General features: G+C 34.9%; 1 protein-coding gene across 4 annotated transcripts in view; it reads left to right on the forward strand.

Moving 5' to 3' along the window:
* Positions 1-17,179, forward strand: part of EEA1 (early endosome antigen 1) — a 178,492-nt gene that overhangs the window by 136,890 nt on the left and 24,423 nt on the right. For all 4 annotated transcript variants that reach the window (XM_053584482.1, XM_053584480.1, XM_053584484.1 and 1 more), the window contains 5 exons: positions 1,390-1,593; positions 4,962-5,162; positions 9,242-9,355; positions 11,550-11,705; positions 13,426-13,565. In XM_053584482.1, the coding sequence (XP_053440457.1) occupies positions 1,390-1,593; positions 4,962-5,162; positions 9,242-9,355; positions 11,550-11,705; positions 13,426-13,565 (815 nt within the window). The remainder of the gene's footprint in view (positions 1-1,389; positions 1,594-4,961; positions 5,163-9,241; positions 9,356-11,549; positions 11,706-13,425; positions 13,566-17,179) is intronic.

Below are 17,179 nucleotides of genomic sequence, written 5' to 3' on the forward strand. Positions count from 1 at the left end.
AGAGTAGAGGGTAAAATAAACAACTGGCATACTCTCACAAAAAGCTTCTACATGAGGGAGAGAATAATATCAGTGAACAACCAGGAAAAGGTCAACCTTCTCTGCTTGCTCAGTGGAGCAGCCCTTACTGACATCTTTAAAGTGAGAATCAAATTTCAATTAAGACTTAGAAATACAGGAACTTTTATGGGATAAAGCTTAGGCCTGGAACTGAGGTTCTAGAAGATTAGAAAAATGTGGAGAGAGAATTTATTGGTGATAGGAACAGAGGCTGAAAGCTGAGAGGTTAGGTCCTTTTATCATCTGGCCAAAGCTTACAAGGATGAGAAATGTGCTTGAAAATGATAGACCTCAATATTTTAATACTGGCACACATCATTGAGAGGACCATGTGATTTCTGGCTCTATCTTAGCAAGGTAGTGTGGGCTACTACAAGATTTATAGAGGGGCTGGTTAAGGCCCTGTACTGGTAGAGGCTCTTTGACTGTCTTAAAATGGTTAAGGCAGAGGCTAAGGCTATGGATAGGGTAGCCCAAGAACATCAGTGGATGTTATAGAGGTAGGCTATGGCTTTGTCCTCTGTGTAACATAAGGTCCTTGGTAATGTAGAAGATGAGGGATTCCTTTTTATGTTGATAGAAGAGTTCCATTAAGGTATTGAAGTGAGCGTGTGTATATAAGTTAGAATGCATTTATTTTTCTATTTATTTAATAAATATTTTAGAACATACGTGTAATATATCTTGGATACATTAATGAATAAAATAGACAAAAATCCCCACCTTTGTGGAGCGTACATTCTAGTGGAAGGAGTGTAGAAGGAGGGAAATAGGCATGAAAAATAATTAAATTATTTAATGTGTTAGAAGAGAAGCAGTATGGAAAGAAAAATATAACCAGGACAGGGAGTACTGGGAAAGGCTGCAATTTTAAATGTAATGGTCAGCATAGGCCTGATTGAGAAAGGGAAATTTGAGCAAACATTTGAAGGAGAGGGAGTGAACCACATGACTGTGGGAAGGAGTTCCAGGCAGAAGGAACAATTAGTGGGAAGGCTCCAAGGTGGGAGTGTGCCTGTCATGATTAAGGAATAATGAGTCTCATGTTTCTGAAATGGATGAGAAGAGAGGAGGAAGATGATGTTAGAGTATCAGCAAAAGAATGCGGCTAATGGAAGGGCTTTTGTTAAATTCGGGCTTCTTATCAATAATATGTAATAGATTTATGTTATAAATATATTGTTCTAATTATTGAAATCTTCCATGTTAAAGTGTCACAATTAGTTTTTAAAAATGTAAGACTAAATTTAGTATCAGTCCTTTTATGTTTGAGGAATAACTTTTTTAAAGTTCTCTATACTTAAAGTAGTAGTTTTCAATTCTTTACAGAATGATTTGGAACAAGTATTACGTCAAATTGGTGATAAAGACCAAAAGATCCAGAACCTTGAAGCCTTATTACAGAAGAGTAAAGAAAATATTTCATTACTGGAAAAAGAAAGAGAAGATCTTTATGCAAAAATTCAGGCTGGTGAAGGAGAGACGGCTGTTCTTAATCAGTTACAAGAAAAAAACCATACATTACAGGAACAAGTAAGCTTGTAAAATACATTTCTAAAATTTCCTTCTATCTCACTAAATCTTAATAGATGTTTCATTTTAAATGATTCTTTTTTCTTCCTCTTTTTAGCACATTTTAAGTGTTATGGATTTTTGATAAATAACATCTCATTTACCTTATGAGGTGGATTGCTATTATAGTAAAAGTTATTTAATGTGATTTAAAAAAAAAAGGAAATTCTCAGCTCATGCCCATGGATATAAATTATTGCCTGGGTGACTACAGGCAAATAATTTTCACTTCATTAGCTTAGTAGAAAAATAGAAATGTTATTAAGCATACCTACTTGCCTCATGGCATTTTCTAACATTTAAAAAAGAATTAATAATAAAATATATTCCGAAATAAAAGGTACTTATCAAATGTTAGTTGTTACTGTGCACTGATTAATATACAGACTTAGCAGTTTCTTATTTTTGATAATGTATGTCTTTGGATAATATGTAGCTAATAATTTTGGTAAGCTTATTCAAACATACAAATGTCATTTAAGAGAAACTTATAAAATTTAGATTAATATACTTTCCAGTTGCACTTTTGGAAGAATTGTCTAATAAGAAAATCATTACCTAAATAAGAAAGTATTTAAAACAAAGTATCAGAAAGCTTTGTTATTTTTCTAATTTGGGAATGAGAATGTAACAGATTTTTTTCCCCCAATTTCAAAATTATTTTTGAAAAATGAGTCTTTTTCTTCTCCTCCTACTACTCTTCCCTTCCCTCCTCCCCTCCCTCCTCCTCCTCCTGCCTTTTTTTTTTTTTTTTTAAAGAAACTGGGACTTGCTTTGTTGCCTTATTTCCCCGGCTATAGTGCAGTGGTAGGATCATAGCTCACTGCACCTGTGAACACCTGGGCTTAAGCAGTCCTTCTACCTCAGCCTTCTGAGCAGCTGGGACTACATGCCACCATGCGTAGCTAATTATTTTATTTTATTTTTTTGTAGAGGCGGGGTCTCCCTCGGTTGATCTTGAGTTCCTGGCGTCAGGTGATCCTTACACCTTGGCCTCCCAAAGTTCTAGAATTACAGATATGAGCCACTATGCCTGGCCTGAAGAATTCTTTAGGCTAGTTTTTGGTTGTACACAACTTGACATTACTTATAACACATATATATTCAGGAAGGCATGCAATTTTCAAAAAAGAATAAAGTAAGTCTTCTACTTTTGGCCATGTTCGAGTAACTGATATCTGTTTAGCTTTCCTACCATTAACAATTAGAAAAGTGGGGAAAATGTATAAAAACCACCATTTTCAGAAGTTGGACAATAGACAGTACAGGACCGTGATCCCTGAAGGAAGAAAAACAAATGAGGTGAACTCTTTGACCACTCTTAACTTTTGACCCAGAGACATTTTGCAGACTGTGGTGCAGATTGGAGAATCCAAGAAAGCATAGTGATCTTACTGAACTGAGGTGTAAAAGGTTGAATTTGAGTGAGAGACTGAAGTTCAGGGAGCTTAAGGCAGTTCATGTTTTCAGGACAGACTATCAGAGAGAAAGGCGTAATAAAGAGAAAAAGCTCTAGAAATCTGTGTAAGGATCCAATTGAGGCTTTGATTGAGTGCTGAGCTTTGCGTTTATAAAGTTGGATTCCTTGTGGCCAGGCAATGAATCATATCAGCTGCAGGCTGAAAAGTTGCAGAGCTTGCACAGGGCTGGGAGATGTGCACATTCCAGCCAGTCCGAGGAAAGATGTGGTTGAATCCTTGGGCATTCGATAGTAACCCAAGCTACCATGTACCTGACCTAATGAAGTATAAAAACAAGCCTCAAAAGGATCCATTTGAACTACAAATATGTTAACTACTAGCTGGGACAAAACTCAACATCATTCTTTAAAAGAAGACAATGAAATCCAGATGGTTCTAATTCCAGACTGGTCATAATAAATAGCAAAAAGTTACTAGATGTATGAAGAAGCAGAAACAATGTAATAACCAAGAGAAAAATAATTTAATGGAAGCAGATCCTGGAATGAGAGATGGAATCATCAGACAAGTCCTTTAAAACAACTCTTAAAATATACTCAAGAATATAAAGGAAAAAGTAAAATAATGGAGATAGAAGTGGAAATGATAAAAAAGAACCAACAGAAGAACTTCTAGACATAAAAATATAAAAATGCATGAAATGGAAATTTCATTGGATGGGCTTAACAGATGAAGCAAGTAGAAAACAACACCAGTGAACATGAAGACAAGGCAATAGAAACCGTTCAAAATGAAGGATAGAGAGAAAAAGGGTTGGGGAAGAAGCATTCTCATAGTGACCCATGGGACAGTATCATGGAGGCTTGTATCCACATAATTAGTATCACAACAGGTAGGGAGGTAGAAAATATTTGTAGAAATAATGATGGAAAAGTTTTCAATTTTGATTAAAAATATTAGTCTATAGATTCAAAAAGCTCAACAAACTCAAATATCAGGTGAATTGGACTTTATCTAAATTTTATACAAAGTATGCTCTTTTAGAGATATACCATTATGAAAAAAAAAAAGCCAAGACACAGAGTGGAAAAAAAATTCACTATATATGCACACACACATACACATATATATATGTGTACACACACATATATATACATATATATGACAATTTTTTTTTTTTTTGAGACGGAGTCTTACTTTCTTCCCCCCAGTAGAGTGCTGTGGCGTCATAGCTCACAGCAACCTCAAACTCTTGGGCTTAAGCAATTCTCTTGCCTCAGCCTCCCAAGTATCTGGGACTACAGGTGCCCCCTGCAGTGCCCAGCTATTTTTTTTTGTTGTTGTTGTTGTTGCAATTGTCATTTTGTTTAGCTGGCCCAGGCTGGGTTCGAACCTGCCAGCTTGGGTGTATGTGGCCAGTGCCCTACCCACTGAGCTACGGGCGCAGCCCATATATGACAGTTTAAAAATGTGCAGAACTTATAAGGAACTCTTATTAATTTAGAGTTACTTAATTAGATCAGTAATTGGCTGAAGGTAGAGATGGGAGTTGGAAAATGACTGCAAAGATGCATAAGAAAACATTTTGTGATAATGGAAATGTTTTCTCTTGATTGTAGTGATGGTTATTTAAATGAATATCAGTATTCTTAAATTGGATGAATTTTATTTTATGTAAATTACAGCTCAGTAGAGATGATTTAAAAAATAATGTGTCTTTATTTTTTATGATTTGAGGTATATGATGTGTATGTTTACCTATTTTTGGAAAGATGTACGTACTTGAAAAAATTTGAGATAACCTATCATAGAGCAGTTCCGTATTCTCAGGGTTCTTAAACTGGGGTTTCTTAGTTTTCGTTATGTCATTTGTGAACTTCATAATTAGAGTCTTGCTTTGCACGACAGGTTACACAGCTAACAGAGAAGCTGAAGAATCAGTCGGAAAGCCATAAACAAGCCCAAGAGAATTTGCATGATCAGGTACAAGAGCAGAAGGCACATCTTAGAGCTGCACAAGACCGCGTCCTTTCCCTAGAAACCAGTGTCAACGAATTAAATAGTCAATTAAATGAAAGCAAGGAGAAGGTCTCCCAACTTGACATACAGGTAATATCTAATTACACTCTTTAAGTTTGTATGTATCAAGAACCAATTTTAAATTCTGCTTCTTTCTCTCTTTTTTCCCTTGCATATTAATAGGAGAAAGCTGAGAATACAATTAGATAAAGGGGTGTCTAGACAGTTTGTTGAACCCCCCTGTTTGTATAGTCTCAGCAAGCTACACCTTCTGAAACCAATGAATCTTTTAGCTTTTCTTTGTTTTGAACAAATCCTTTTTATTACTTTTGGAGTCCAAATTTGTTTGATATTGTATCATTAGATTTCTGTGTAAAATATTTTTGACTTTGGCTTTTTTAAATCTTCCTTTAAAGGTTTGATTTAAAAAAAACAATACCCTTTTAGGTAGCATTATATATTTCAATATATATTCTTTAAGAAATCTATATAGCATTTTTGCTCAATGAGTCAATGACAGGTGGGAAGTAAGACATGTTTCTTTCTCTCATCATTGCTTTCTTATTCTGTGCTATGGAAGTGAAATTTATTAAAATGTTCCTATTTTATTATAGGAGAATGATTCTGCTGTAAATAAGAAATAAAATAATATAACCAATATACTTTATTAGAATTTGGAAAGAGTGCATATTTTCTTCAGTTTTCTAAATATAATTATTTGTTAGATGTGTTATATGATAACCCAATATGCGGATGTCCAATTTTAGGAGAGGGAATGGAAGAGGAAATGGGAAGAGGGAATATGAATGAACAGATGTATTAGGACAGTTTATTATTCTTTTTGCATTGCAGGATTCTTCCCTTTACAAAAGATTGTAAAAAAAGATTTACAAAAGATTACCATTGCTATTCATTTCAGAACTAGTTCTTGTAATGAGATCCCCCAGTTTTTCTTACCTTTACAATAACCTCCTTGCCAGTAGTCTTTGAAAAATGTTACCTGTAGTTATTTGTTTAAGGCTTTTTTCCCCTAAGATTCCTTTAACTTCTTTTTAAAACTAGTATTAATGCATAAAATAGACTGTTTTCTTTTAAGAATTAGGTCTCTAATTAAAAATGTAATGCTTTAAGTGCCTTCAATAGCTGCATCAACCAAAAATGCTTAGCCAAAGGGATTGGCTGTAGCCTTTTAAAAAATATTCAAAACAAATGCAGTTATGGTAATTTTTTTTTTCTAGAGTATCCCTTTAACTATACAGATGTGATTTTTAAGGTGTTTCTGAATTTTGAGTTCCGTAACATACCCTTTGAGTTCTACCTGCAAGATGCTTCCTAGTAAGCATGATCAAGGGCAGCATCGGGGTGAATGACTATCCAGTGTTTGGCAGCGCTTCATGAGACGGCTCTTCGCTGTCCTTTAAGGACCTTGTTACAGAAATTGCAAAGATCGTTAGCACTGTAGCAATAGGTATTTAGTCTGAATTTATTGTATATGAAGGGCCGGTAGAGGGGCTGGCTGTATGAATGGCCACATTTTTTTCTGTCATAACATTTCTGAAACTAGGTAAACCAGTGAAGTTATTACTTAATCCCCCCAAATTTTCTTTAGGTGTTCACATGACTTTGGAAGATGTATCACCTTAGTTGAATCATACCATATTGAAAGATCAAAATGATTCTCACATGTTAAAATATTTTAAAATTTTTGGTTCCTCAGATAGATGAAATGCCATATGTGAATGAAGCCAACTTCTGCAAAAATACATTCTTCATGGTTTGTTATACCCTCATCAGTTAGTATAGACTTACTGTGTATTGTTTAAAGTGTAGCTATCATTAGTCTTTTAATTCGATGTAGATGTGTGTATACTTTCATATGACTATTGTTTCTATGAATAATTATATGGTTATGAGATAGAATTCTTTGAGCTGCTTCTTTCTGCTTAAAATACCCTTATAATGTAAATCTTAGATTTCTTATGTTCATTGATCCTGTCTTCAGCGAGCTAAAAGAATATCACTCCCCTTTTTTCAAAATACATTAATTTTAAGTATTTTTCTTTTTACTTTTTGTTTTTCTTATTAGAGGTAAATTGTACTAAAGTTATTCAAATACTTAAAACTGTTACTTTTTATAACAAGACGGACTTTGTGCTTGTTTGATATAATTGAAAGTGTGTTTATTATTGAAAGCCTTGAATTTTTAGTATGCAATTTCTTGATTTTTTGTGAATATCAAAAGTAAAATCCTTTAAGGAAGAAGTTATCAGGGAATACTGAATTTCATAAAGTATTCCAGTTGTCTGGCTTTTTTGAGTACAGCAATTAAGTCACCCTGCCCCTCACAGGCAACAGTTGGAAAAGGAAAATCAAACCTTCCTACAACCACATACCCAGGGCACCACTTGAATAGTCCTCGGGCGATTGGCTCAGTTCAAAAGGTCCAAATCAATTGTCTCAGTCAGCATCTGTCTCAGGTGGGAGAGTTTAAAAAGTCTCTGGCAACTGGATTGCAGGGGTCTGGTGACAACTCAGATATGACTTGCTCCAGTGCTCTGTGAAGTCAGGAGAACCCACCCAGCCAATAGATTAGTCTGGGAAGGTTGATGCCTCCTTCCCCACCTTGCACCTCTGTCACACCCAGTCACTGATAGCCCCGCAGGGCTGTGATCCAGTTGCCTCTAGTGAACAGATACTCTAGGGGTTTGCACCTGCCTGAATCACAAGGAAATCTATATCTTCTCAGCCAGGCCACTGTGCTCTGCCTCTATCCAGCAAGGGGAGGTGAGGCCTGACAACGTCGAGAGCTTTTTGGAGGCTAGGGTGTGTTCACTCAGTTCCAGCCCCACCCCTGATTGATGTTACTGACAGAATAGAACAGAACAACTTGGCAGGAATTTGTTTCTGTCCTTGCTAAATTCCCCTGCAGAAGAGAAGCTGTTTTGAGTTCCCAGAGCCTGTGCCTCAGGCCATGTCTTTGCTCCTGCAGGTTTGTATTTGGTTTGCTGTCAGTTCTAGCCTCCTGCCTTCCTTTGTCTATAGGCTGATGATCCCCTGAGGGCCGGGTGCATCTTAGGCTCAATAAAGCTGTCCTCTGGGTCTGCACCTCCCTGGGAATTTCCCTGCTCTGTGCATGCATTTTCTAGTCCCCGTACTTCACCCAGGCCAGTATCACCTCAGGCAAACCTTTTACTCAGGGGGCCTGCATTTCCATCCCAGATCTGTTCCGAGGTGGTTGCCACCTGAGATGCCCAGACTCCTCTGGTTGCCCAGGGAGGCAGGGGGTGTGGCTTTGGAATATCTGGGAGTGAGCCCTATTGTTGCCAAAAAACGGCTGCTGCTCTGCACCTCCGGGCACTGCCGCTCTGGTGTGGTTCCCTCTCAGCCGACCGTCCTTTCCTCACTCCCGTGCTGCAGAATCAGCCCTGATCAGCTGCAGTCTAGGCCCTGTCCGCAGCCCTCGAGAAATCACCTAAGAATCTGGACTTCTGCGGGACAGGCCTCCAGACCTCAGAGTGAGAGTGGAGGGGAGTGCTGGGAGCACAGAATTGCAGGTAGAGAATTTATACAGTTTTATGCCTGGCAGGAGAACGCCATGGCACCCTAGTAGGGGAGGTAGGTTCACTTTTTAGAGGGTCTTTCCCGTGGAGTGTAGTGGGAGGACCTTTGAACTCTGCTTATTTGTTTATGGGGCACTCCGAGCCATTCTCATGGGGGAGGGGACTCCCATCCGCTTGGTGATGTATTTTGTACCTTTTGTTTGTATCCTTGGGGTTGCAGCTCACCTCAGCGGGGTTGATGTGCATTCTTCAACCTTCTCTCTTGGTGCAGCTCTGATCCATCAGGTTGCTTGCTAAATTTCTGTCCTTTAACTCTCCTTCTGGATGGGAGCCTCTATGGAAAGCTGGCTTCAGTCAGCCATCTTGTCTCCGCCCCTTTTTCATTGTTTATTCAGACATTATTAGAAGTCTTTTGTTTTACTTATTCCTATCTTCCTACTTTGGGGATTTTCACACAGGTATTTTTCAATATATAGATTTTTTTTTTTTTTTTTTTTTTTGCTGATGGATTTAATCTTTAAATAGTGCAGTGATAAAAGCAGTGTGCATTCAAGCAAGGGTAGTTCAAGAATGAAATATGAATTAAATAACTGATAATTTTTATTACAGATTAAAGCCAAAACTGAATTATTGCTATCAGCAGAAGCAGCAAAAACTGCTCAAAGAGCTGATCTTCAGAATCACTTGGACACAGCTCAAAATGCATTACAAGATAAGCAGCAGGTATGATTGGATTTCATACCATAACCTAATACTTTGGTGGATAATTTGCAAATGTATGAAAATGATATCTAGTTTTCTATAATCTTGTGACACAGTTGCTTATCCCCCTTAAGTCCTTTATGAATTCAGAACCAGCTGAGTAGTAGACGCAGAGGTCAGACAGATGGAGGTAAAATAGAGTATCATCTTTGGTTCTGATAAGCTCAACTGGTGTGTACCAGTGTTTGGGCTTCCTCACATTGTACTTGCCCCCTCACCTAGACCTAGGAGTGGAGCTGAATCACTACTCCTAATTGCTGAATTGTTGCCTCCCTAAAGTAACAATGATAAGGCAAGAGAGACGGATCCCTGTATTTGATTTTGGTAGGTAGGCTGGCTGAGCCATGATCCAAATTTACTTGGGGCATGCACCTGGAAGCAGGAAAAAAGCACGTGTTTTCCATCTCTATTATAAGAGTGACTCCTTTTCTTGGGGATAAAAGGAAGCAACAGGCTGGAAGGAATACAGAAGCTTCCTACTTTAGCATAAAGGTCAAAAATGCTTGTAGATCTTTCTTACCTTTACCAGGTAGGAATTTTTTGAAACTTACTTGTTATTCAAGGATTAATACTAGTTATTGGTCCATTATTTAAAAACAATGAAGTATATCAAGTTAAAAAAATAAAAACTTTTTTATATTTACGCTTTATCCCAGTCCAATTTCCCTTTAGATGGAATGTTTGCTTTTTAATTTGAGTGTATCCTTCCAGACTTCTGTAAGCATTGAACAAACATACGTATACACCCAGTTATATATGTATGTACACACACAGAGATATTTTTCTTTTATGCATATAGTATCACACTGTATATGTAGTCCTGCAACTTGTTTTTTACTTACAGTATTGCTAAACACATCTGGAAAGTATTTTCAAAGCCCAAGATCAGAGTCAGAAATTATGATGGGAATAACCATATAAAAATGTAAAATTTATCTGTCAAAATATTAACACATTTTAAAATAAATAGCAAAAGGGTAAAACATTTTCTGGAGTATGTCTGATGAAGGGTTAATATCCTTGTTATTTAAAACATTTTTATGTAAGGAATAAGTGAACACACAAAAAAGATCAAAACTATATTAGGAAATGTTCAAGTTTATTAATAATTGTAAATTAAACAATAAAGGGATATATTTGCCTTTATAGAAAAAAAGTGTATTTGTGTGTATGTTTAGCAGGATCGCAGAAGGTATGGAATAAAAAAGCCACTTTAAAACATTATTAGTGGTGATATACATTAATTCCCTCTCTTGGGTGGGGGTGGAGAAGGGAGCTGTTTGGCAATGTATTTTAAGAACTTTATAATTTTTCGTATTTTTTAGGTCACTTAAGTCTTTTATCCTAGGGAATAATCATAGCTCTAAAGATTTTCTTTGCATCTCTGTTAATAAATGCAGGTAATTTAAAAGCAGTCTATGAATTTAAAGCAAGAGATGTGGCTTAAAAATAGGCTATATCAATAAAGTAGAAATTTATTTACTTGTGCATGATATTTTTAAGATAATAGAAAGTTTCTTGATGCATTGTTATATAAAAACAAAGGAGGTTAAAATTAAATAGTAAAGTGAGATCCTGATTTTATTTTAGAAACACAAAGGAAAAATAGGCACTAATGCACAAAGACCAAAAGGAAGGTTATCGAAACATTAACAGCGTTTAGTTAGAAGTAGTGGATTTACAAGTATTCTTTGTTCTTTCTGTGAAAATGGATATTCAGATGAATTGAACAAGTATCATAGATGTAGTCACTAATTTTTTTAAAAGATTAATTTTAAAAATTATCTTGAACATGGAAAACATTTAATTATGTTATAAAAGTATTATTATTAACATAGTTAATAGTCTCTTTTATCTTTTGGTTCTTAAAATAATTCTTCCTAGAAAAACATTAAAAATTTATTAAACTGTCAAAATATTAACACCTTTTAAAATAAATAGCAAAACGTATAAACTTAGTATTTCAGACAATGCAAAGTTGGGTCCTTTATATTGGTAGGTAAATACAGCCTCTGATACATCATTAGACGTATCTGAAATCTTACTCCAAATGCTTTCTCAAATAAAGTTAAGAGTTTTCAGTTTTACTTTCACTGAACATGTGGGTATCATGATATAATAAACCAAAGTTTTCTTCAATTGTATTTTTCTATAGGAGTTAAATAAGATTACTACTCAGTTGGATCAGGTCACTACAAAGTTACAAGACAAGCAAGAACATTGCAGTCAACTAGAAAGTCATCTTAAGGAATATAAAGAGAAACATCTGTCTTTAGAACAGAAAACTGAAAAGCTAGAAGGTCAAATTAAGGTTCGTATAAAAGAAGTCAAATGTTTTCTGTTGTTGTAGTGTGGAATCTGATGATCTACATGGAATCAAAGATTTTTAATTAACAAAGAAAGGTAAAGTTATATAACATTTGAAAAAATTACTTGTAATTTTTCATGTCTTCATTTTTAATTCTCTTTATTTAATTTCTGCATTGGTGGATAGCTATTATAAAGGATGTTTAAATATATACTGATTCCATTGTAATGCGTGGCTATTTCCAGAAGTCAGCCAACCACAGATCTAATCTGTCATTATAAGGAAGTTAACAAGTTGTTGTGAAATCTCTTCTATTCCATCATTCTTCCATCTCCTTATTCTAATATCATATTTCAGATATGGTAAACTTTTTCCTTTTTAAAACTTCATATTTTTTACCCATGGATTTTGCTTCTACTTTAATAGACATATTGAGACCATGGTAAATTGTATTTTAGTTTGACACAACTCCAAGGGAAAGTTTTGATTTACTAGAGATGAAATAATTAGACATATCAGAGAATGATTTGACTTGAATTTTTTCTCCTTTATATTAGAACTACTATTAGTTAAACAAAAATTTCTCAATTTACTATATATTTCCACAGTCAAGTGAAGCATGTGTGTATAATTGTAGAATCGTGAGATGTGTGTATGTATGTATGTATGTATGTATGTACATACTAACATAATATGAGAGAAAAATTATCTTTACAGTTCTGTTTCTGGGTTTTTTTTTTTCTTTTATGGCTAACCATAGTAGTAATGGCAAATATTTTTAAGTATTAGTAAAAAAGAACAGAAATACTGTTTCACTGAGAAGTGTCTAATGAGAACTGTATTTGAGTACCTTTTAAAAGTAGTTGTTTAGATCTTGTAGTGTCTATTGTAATTATCAGCTCTTTAACATTTTGTAATTATTATTTTAGAAAGTATTTTGTATGTTTTATATAGACAAGGTTATAAAATTAATTTAGTCATATAAAATGTCTTTTCTGTCATGAATATCTTCACTGCAGGTGTTGGGTAAGAGCTACAAGTGTGCAAAATCCTTGCAACTATGTAAGAAAATACAGTGTGTGTAGATTTTCAAACACATTTAATGGTTTGATTTTGTCAATTTATAAGAGTATACATAATTATATCATATACATATAAGTATATTCACTTATATATAAGTGAAGTAAAGCAGTGTTATCTAGATCAAGAGATTAAAGTAGCAAAATCAAGAATTTAATTGCCTTTATATTCAGGGACAACAGGTGTTAATGAGAAGGACAACATGACGACTTTTAATTTTAAAATCAATTAGTTTTAACATCAATTTTGTTAACTTTTAATATAAAGGATACTATATTTCATATGGGTATGTGGGTGAACTTGTTACTTTTTTCAAACTTGAGTTAGTAACTTTCATTCTAGTAATCAATATTTATGTTAAGTTTATTCTTTCATTCAGAAGTAATTTCAGAAGTAAATACCTACTCTCTGCCTATTAGATATAAAACCTCATCCTAGGTCCTCTGAAAGATTCTAAGATTAATAACCCCTTATTCAATAATGGTTTCAGAGTATGTTTTTTATTATAACACATAGTTTTGATTATTTTCTTGTGTATGTCAACGCCAATTTGAATGTAAACAAAAAATATTACAATACTTAATAACAGATTGGTAATTATTAATGCTGGTAATAACACTGCTGAACTATATTTCTTTTGTAGAAATTAGAAGCTGATGCTATTGAAGTTAAAGCAAGCAAGGAGCAAGCATTGCAGGATCTGCAACAGCAAAGACAGCTGACCACAGAAGTAGAGCTTAGAGCCACAGAGCTGAGTAATCAACTTGAAATGGAAAAAGAAGTGTAAGCTAAAACACTTCACTTATAAATTAAGGGGGGGGAAATTATAAACTAATTATTAAAATTTCCTTACAGTTTTAAGTTTGCTATCAACAGTGGTTAAAGATTTATTAAATGTTTATTTTACATTGATTTTATAAACTGCTGATATTAATGTAAAGGAAACATAAACCATTATAATATGGTTAAAGTTAACTTCACAAGAAAGGATTGAAAACTTAGTTTTAAAAAATTGGGGTCATCTGGTCTCTTTTCAATAATAACATGGTACACATATCTCTGGGGTGAAACAATTAGTTTGACTTAACAAATTTATTCACAAATTTGAATAAATTAATGTAAAATTAAAAAACATAGGGTTGTAGGGATGTTTCCATATATTACCCAACACCAGTCAGGCTTCTGTGTTGAAGCACTCTATCAAGTAAGGAATGGATTCTTTCTTATAAGAAATCATCTTTTTCATTTTGACAAATGATCTATGTTTATGAGCACAAGGTGTTAACACCAGTGTCAGCTTACCTTTTTTTTTTTAATTATTGAAGTAAAATTTGTACAGTTAAATGCATAGATTTTATCTCTGTATGCAGTATGAGTTTTCATAATTGTATATTCTGTATAATTATGCCTCCCCCACATCTCCATACTGAATATTGTTATCACAGAGTTTCCTTAAGTACCTTTGTAGTCAATACATTACCCTTTTCTGTTGACAGCCACACTCTCTGTAGCTTTATAGCATCAAGTATGAGTCCCCTAACTTTTTCAAAATTGCCTTAACTTTTTTTTTTTCTGTTATGAGACAGAGTCTCACTATGTTGCCCACAGTAGAGTGCAGAGGCATTACAGCTCACAGCAACCTCAAATTCTTGGGCTTAAGCGATTCTCTTGCCTCAGCCTCCCAAGTAGCTGGGACTACAGGCGCCCGCCACAACACCCGGCTATTTTTTACTGCAGTTGTCGTTGTTTAGCAGGCCTAGGCCGGGTTCTAACCCGCCAACCTTGGTGTATGTGGCTGGTGCTGTAACCACTGTGCTACGGGCGCCGAGCTTCTGTATACATTTTATTATTAACTTGCCCATTTCTACAAATTAAATTGTTAAGTTTTGATTGGAATTGCATTGAAACTGTAAAGCAATTTGTAGAGAAGTGACATCTTAATAGTACTGAATCTTTAATTCCTAAACGTGGAACATCTCTTCATCTACTTAGGTCTTTTTCTTTTTTAGAAGTGGGATCTTTTTTTTTTTTTTTAATTAAATCATAGCTGTGTACATAGATATGATCATGGGGCATCATTCACTAGCTTCACAGACCGTTTGACACACTTTCATCACACTGGTTAACATAGCCTTCCTGGCATTCTCTCAGTTACTGTGCCAAGACACTTACATTCCACATTTACCAAGTTTCACATGTACTCTTGTAAGATGCACCACAGGTGTAATCCCACCAATCCCCTTCCCTCTGCCCACCTCCCCCGTCCCTCCCTTCCCTCTCCCCCTTCCTCCTATTCTTAGGTTGTAACTGGGTTATAGCTTTCATGTGAAAGCCCTAAATTAGTTTCATAGTAGGGCTGAGTACATTGGGTACTTTTTCTTCCATTCTTGAGATACTTTACTAAGAAGAATACATTCCAGCTCCATCCATGTAAACATGAAAGAGGTAAATCTCCATCTTTCTTTAAGGCTGCATAATATTCCATGGTGTACATATACCATAATTTATTAATCCATTCGTGGATTGATGGGCACTTGGGCTTTTTCCATGACTTAGCAATTATGAATAGGGCTACGATAAACATTCTGGTACAAATATCTTTGTTATGATGTGATTTTTGGTCTTCTGGGTATATGCCCAGTAGAGGGATTACAGGATTGAATGGCAGATCTATTTTTAGATCTCTAAGTGTTCTCCATATCTCTTTCCAAAAGGAATGTATTAATTTTCATTCCCACCAGCAGTGCAAAAGTGTTCCCTTTTCTCCACATCCGCGCCAACATCTCTGGTCTTGGGATTTTGTGATATAGGCTAGTCTCACTGGAGTTAGATGATATCTCAAAGTAGTTTTGATTTGCATTTCTCTGATGATTAAAGATGATGAGCATTTTTTCATATGTCTGAAGGCCACGCACCTGTCTTCTTCAGAGGAGTTTCTCTTCAAATCCCTTGCCCAGCCTGCGATGGGATCCCTTGTTCTTTTCTTGCTAATGCGTTTGAGTTCTCTGTGGATTCTGGTTATTAAACCTTTGTCAGAGATATGTTGCCCAGGTTGGTCTTGAACTTTTGGCCTCAAGGGATTCTCCCACCCCAGCCTCCTATGTAGCTGGAATTCCAGGCATGAGCCACTGCACCTGGCAACTTAGGTCTTCTTAAATTTCTCTGAACAGTATTTTGTTGCTTTAAACATAAAGGTCTTGCACATCTTTTGTCAAATTTATTCCTGAGTATTTTATAGTTTTCAATGCTATTGTAAATGGGAATTTTTTTAAACTTAATTTTCCACATGCTTATGGCTGATATAAAAATGTTATCTATATTTCATATATAAACACACACACGAATTGACACACATATATGTATATGCGTATGTATATATTTATATATATATAGAGAGAGAGAGAGGGAGAGAGATATTTCTGTCCTTTGACCTTGCTAAATTCGCTTTTAGTTTTAGTAGTAATTTTGTAGAATTCTTAAGATTTTCTAAATAGACAATCATGTTTCTGTGAATAGAGACAAATTTGTTTCTTCCTTTGAATCTGTTAGGCCTCTTATGTCTTTTTCTTGATATACTATTGGCTGGAACTTCCAATAGAATTTTGAATGTAAATAGTAATGGTAGACATCCGTGGATTGTTTCTAATATTAGGCAGGAAATATATATGTTTCATGTAAGTTCAAAGATAGCTGTAGATTTTTCCTAGATTCCCTTTATCAGATTAAAGACTATCCTGTCCATTCCCAGTTTTATTTTTTTTAAATGTTTCTTATCATGTATATATACTGAATTTTGTCAATGTCTTTATTCTGCATTTATTACTATGACTATATGAGTTTTCTCTTTTATTTTGTTGATGTGGCCAATTACATTGATTGATTTTTCTAATATTATACCAGCCTTGTTTTCCTGGTGTAAATCCCAATCGATCATGCTATATTATGTTTTTATATACTGCTATTTTTATTTGATAGAAGTTTGTTAAGAATTTTTCATATTCATGAGGGCTGCTTGTCTGTAATGATCTATTAATATCACTGTCAGGTTTTGATATCAGAATTATGCTGGTCTTAAAGAGGAACTGAGAAGTATTTCTTCCTTTTCTCCTTTTTGAGAGAGTTTCTATGAGATAGACATTATTTCTTAAATATTTGATGGACTTCACCTGTGAACCAGCTGGGCCTGGAATTCTCTCTTGGGTTGCTTCATTTGGGATTCAATTTATTTAGCAAATATAGGGTGATTTGGATGTTCTAATATTTTTCTTGTGTTGGTTTTGATAATTTGTATCTTTCAAGGAATTTATTCATTTCATCTATACTTGAAATTTATTAGGATAATGTTCATAAAATTATACTTTAGATATACCGTAGGATCTGTAGTAATTTCCCCTTTT

The sequence above is a fragment of the Nycticebus coucang genome, chromosome 3 (genome assembly GCF_027406575.1).
Source record: "Nycticebus coucang isolate mNycCou1 chromosome 3, mNycCou1.pri, whole genome shotgun sequence".
Lineage (NCBI taxonomy): Eukaryota > Metazoa > Chordata > Mammalia > Primates > Lorisidae > Nycticebus > Nycticebus coucang.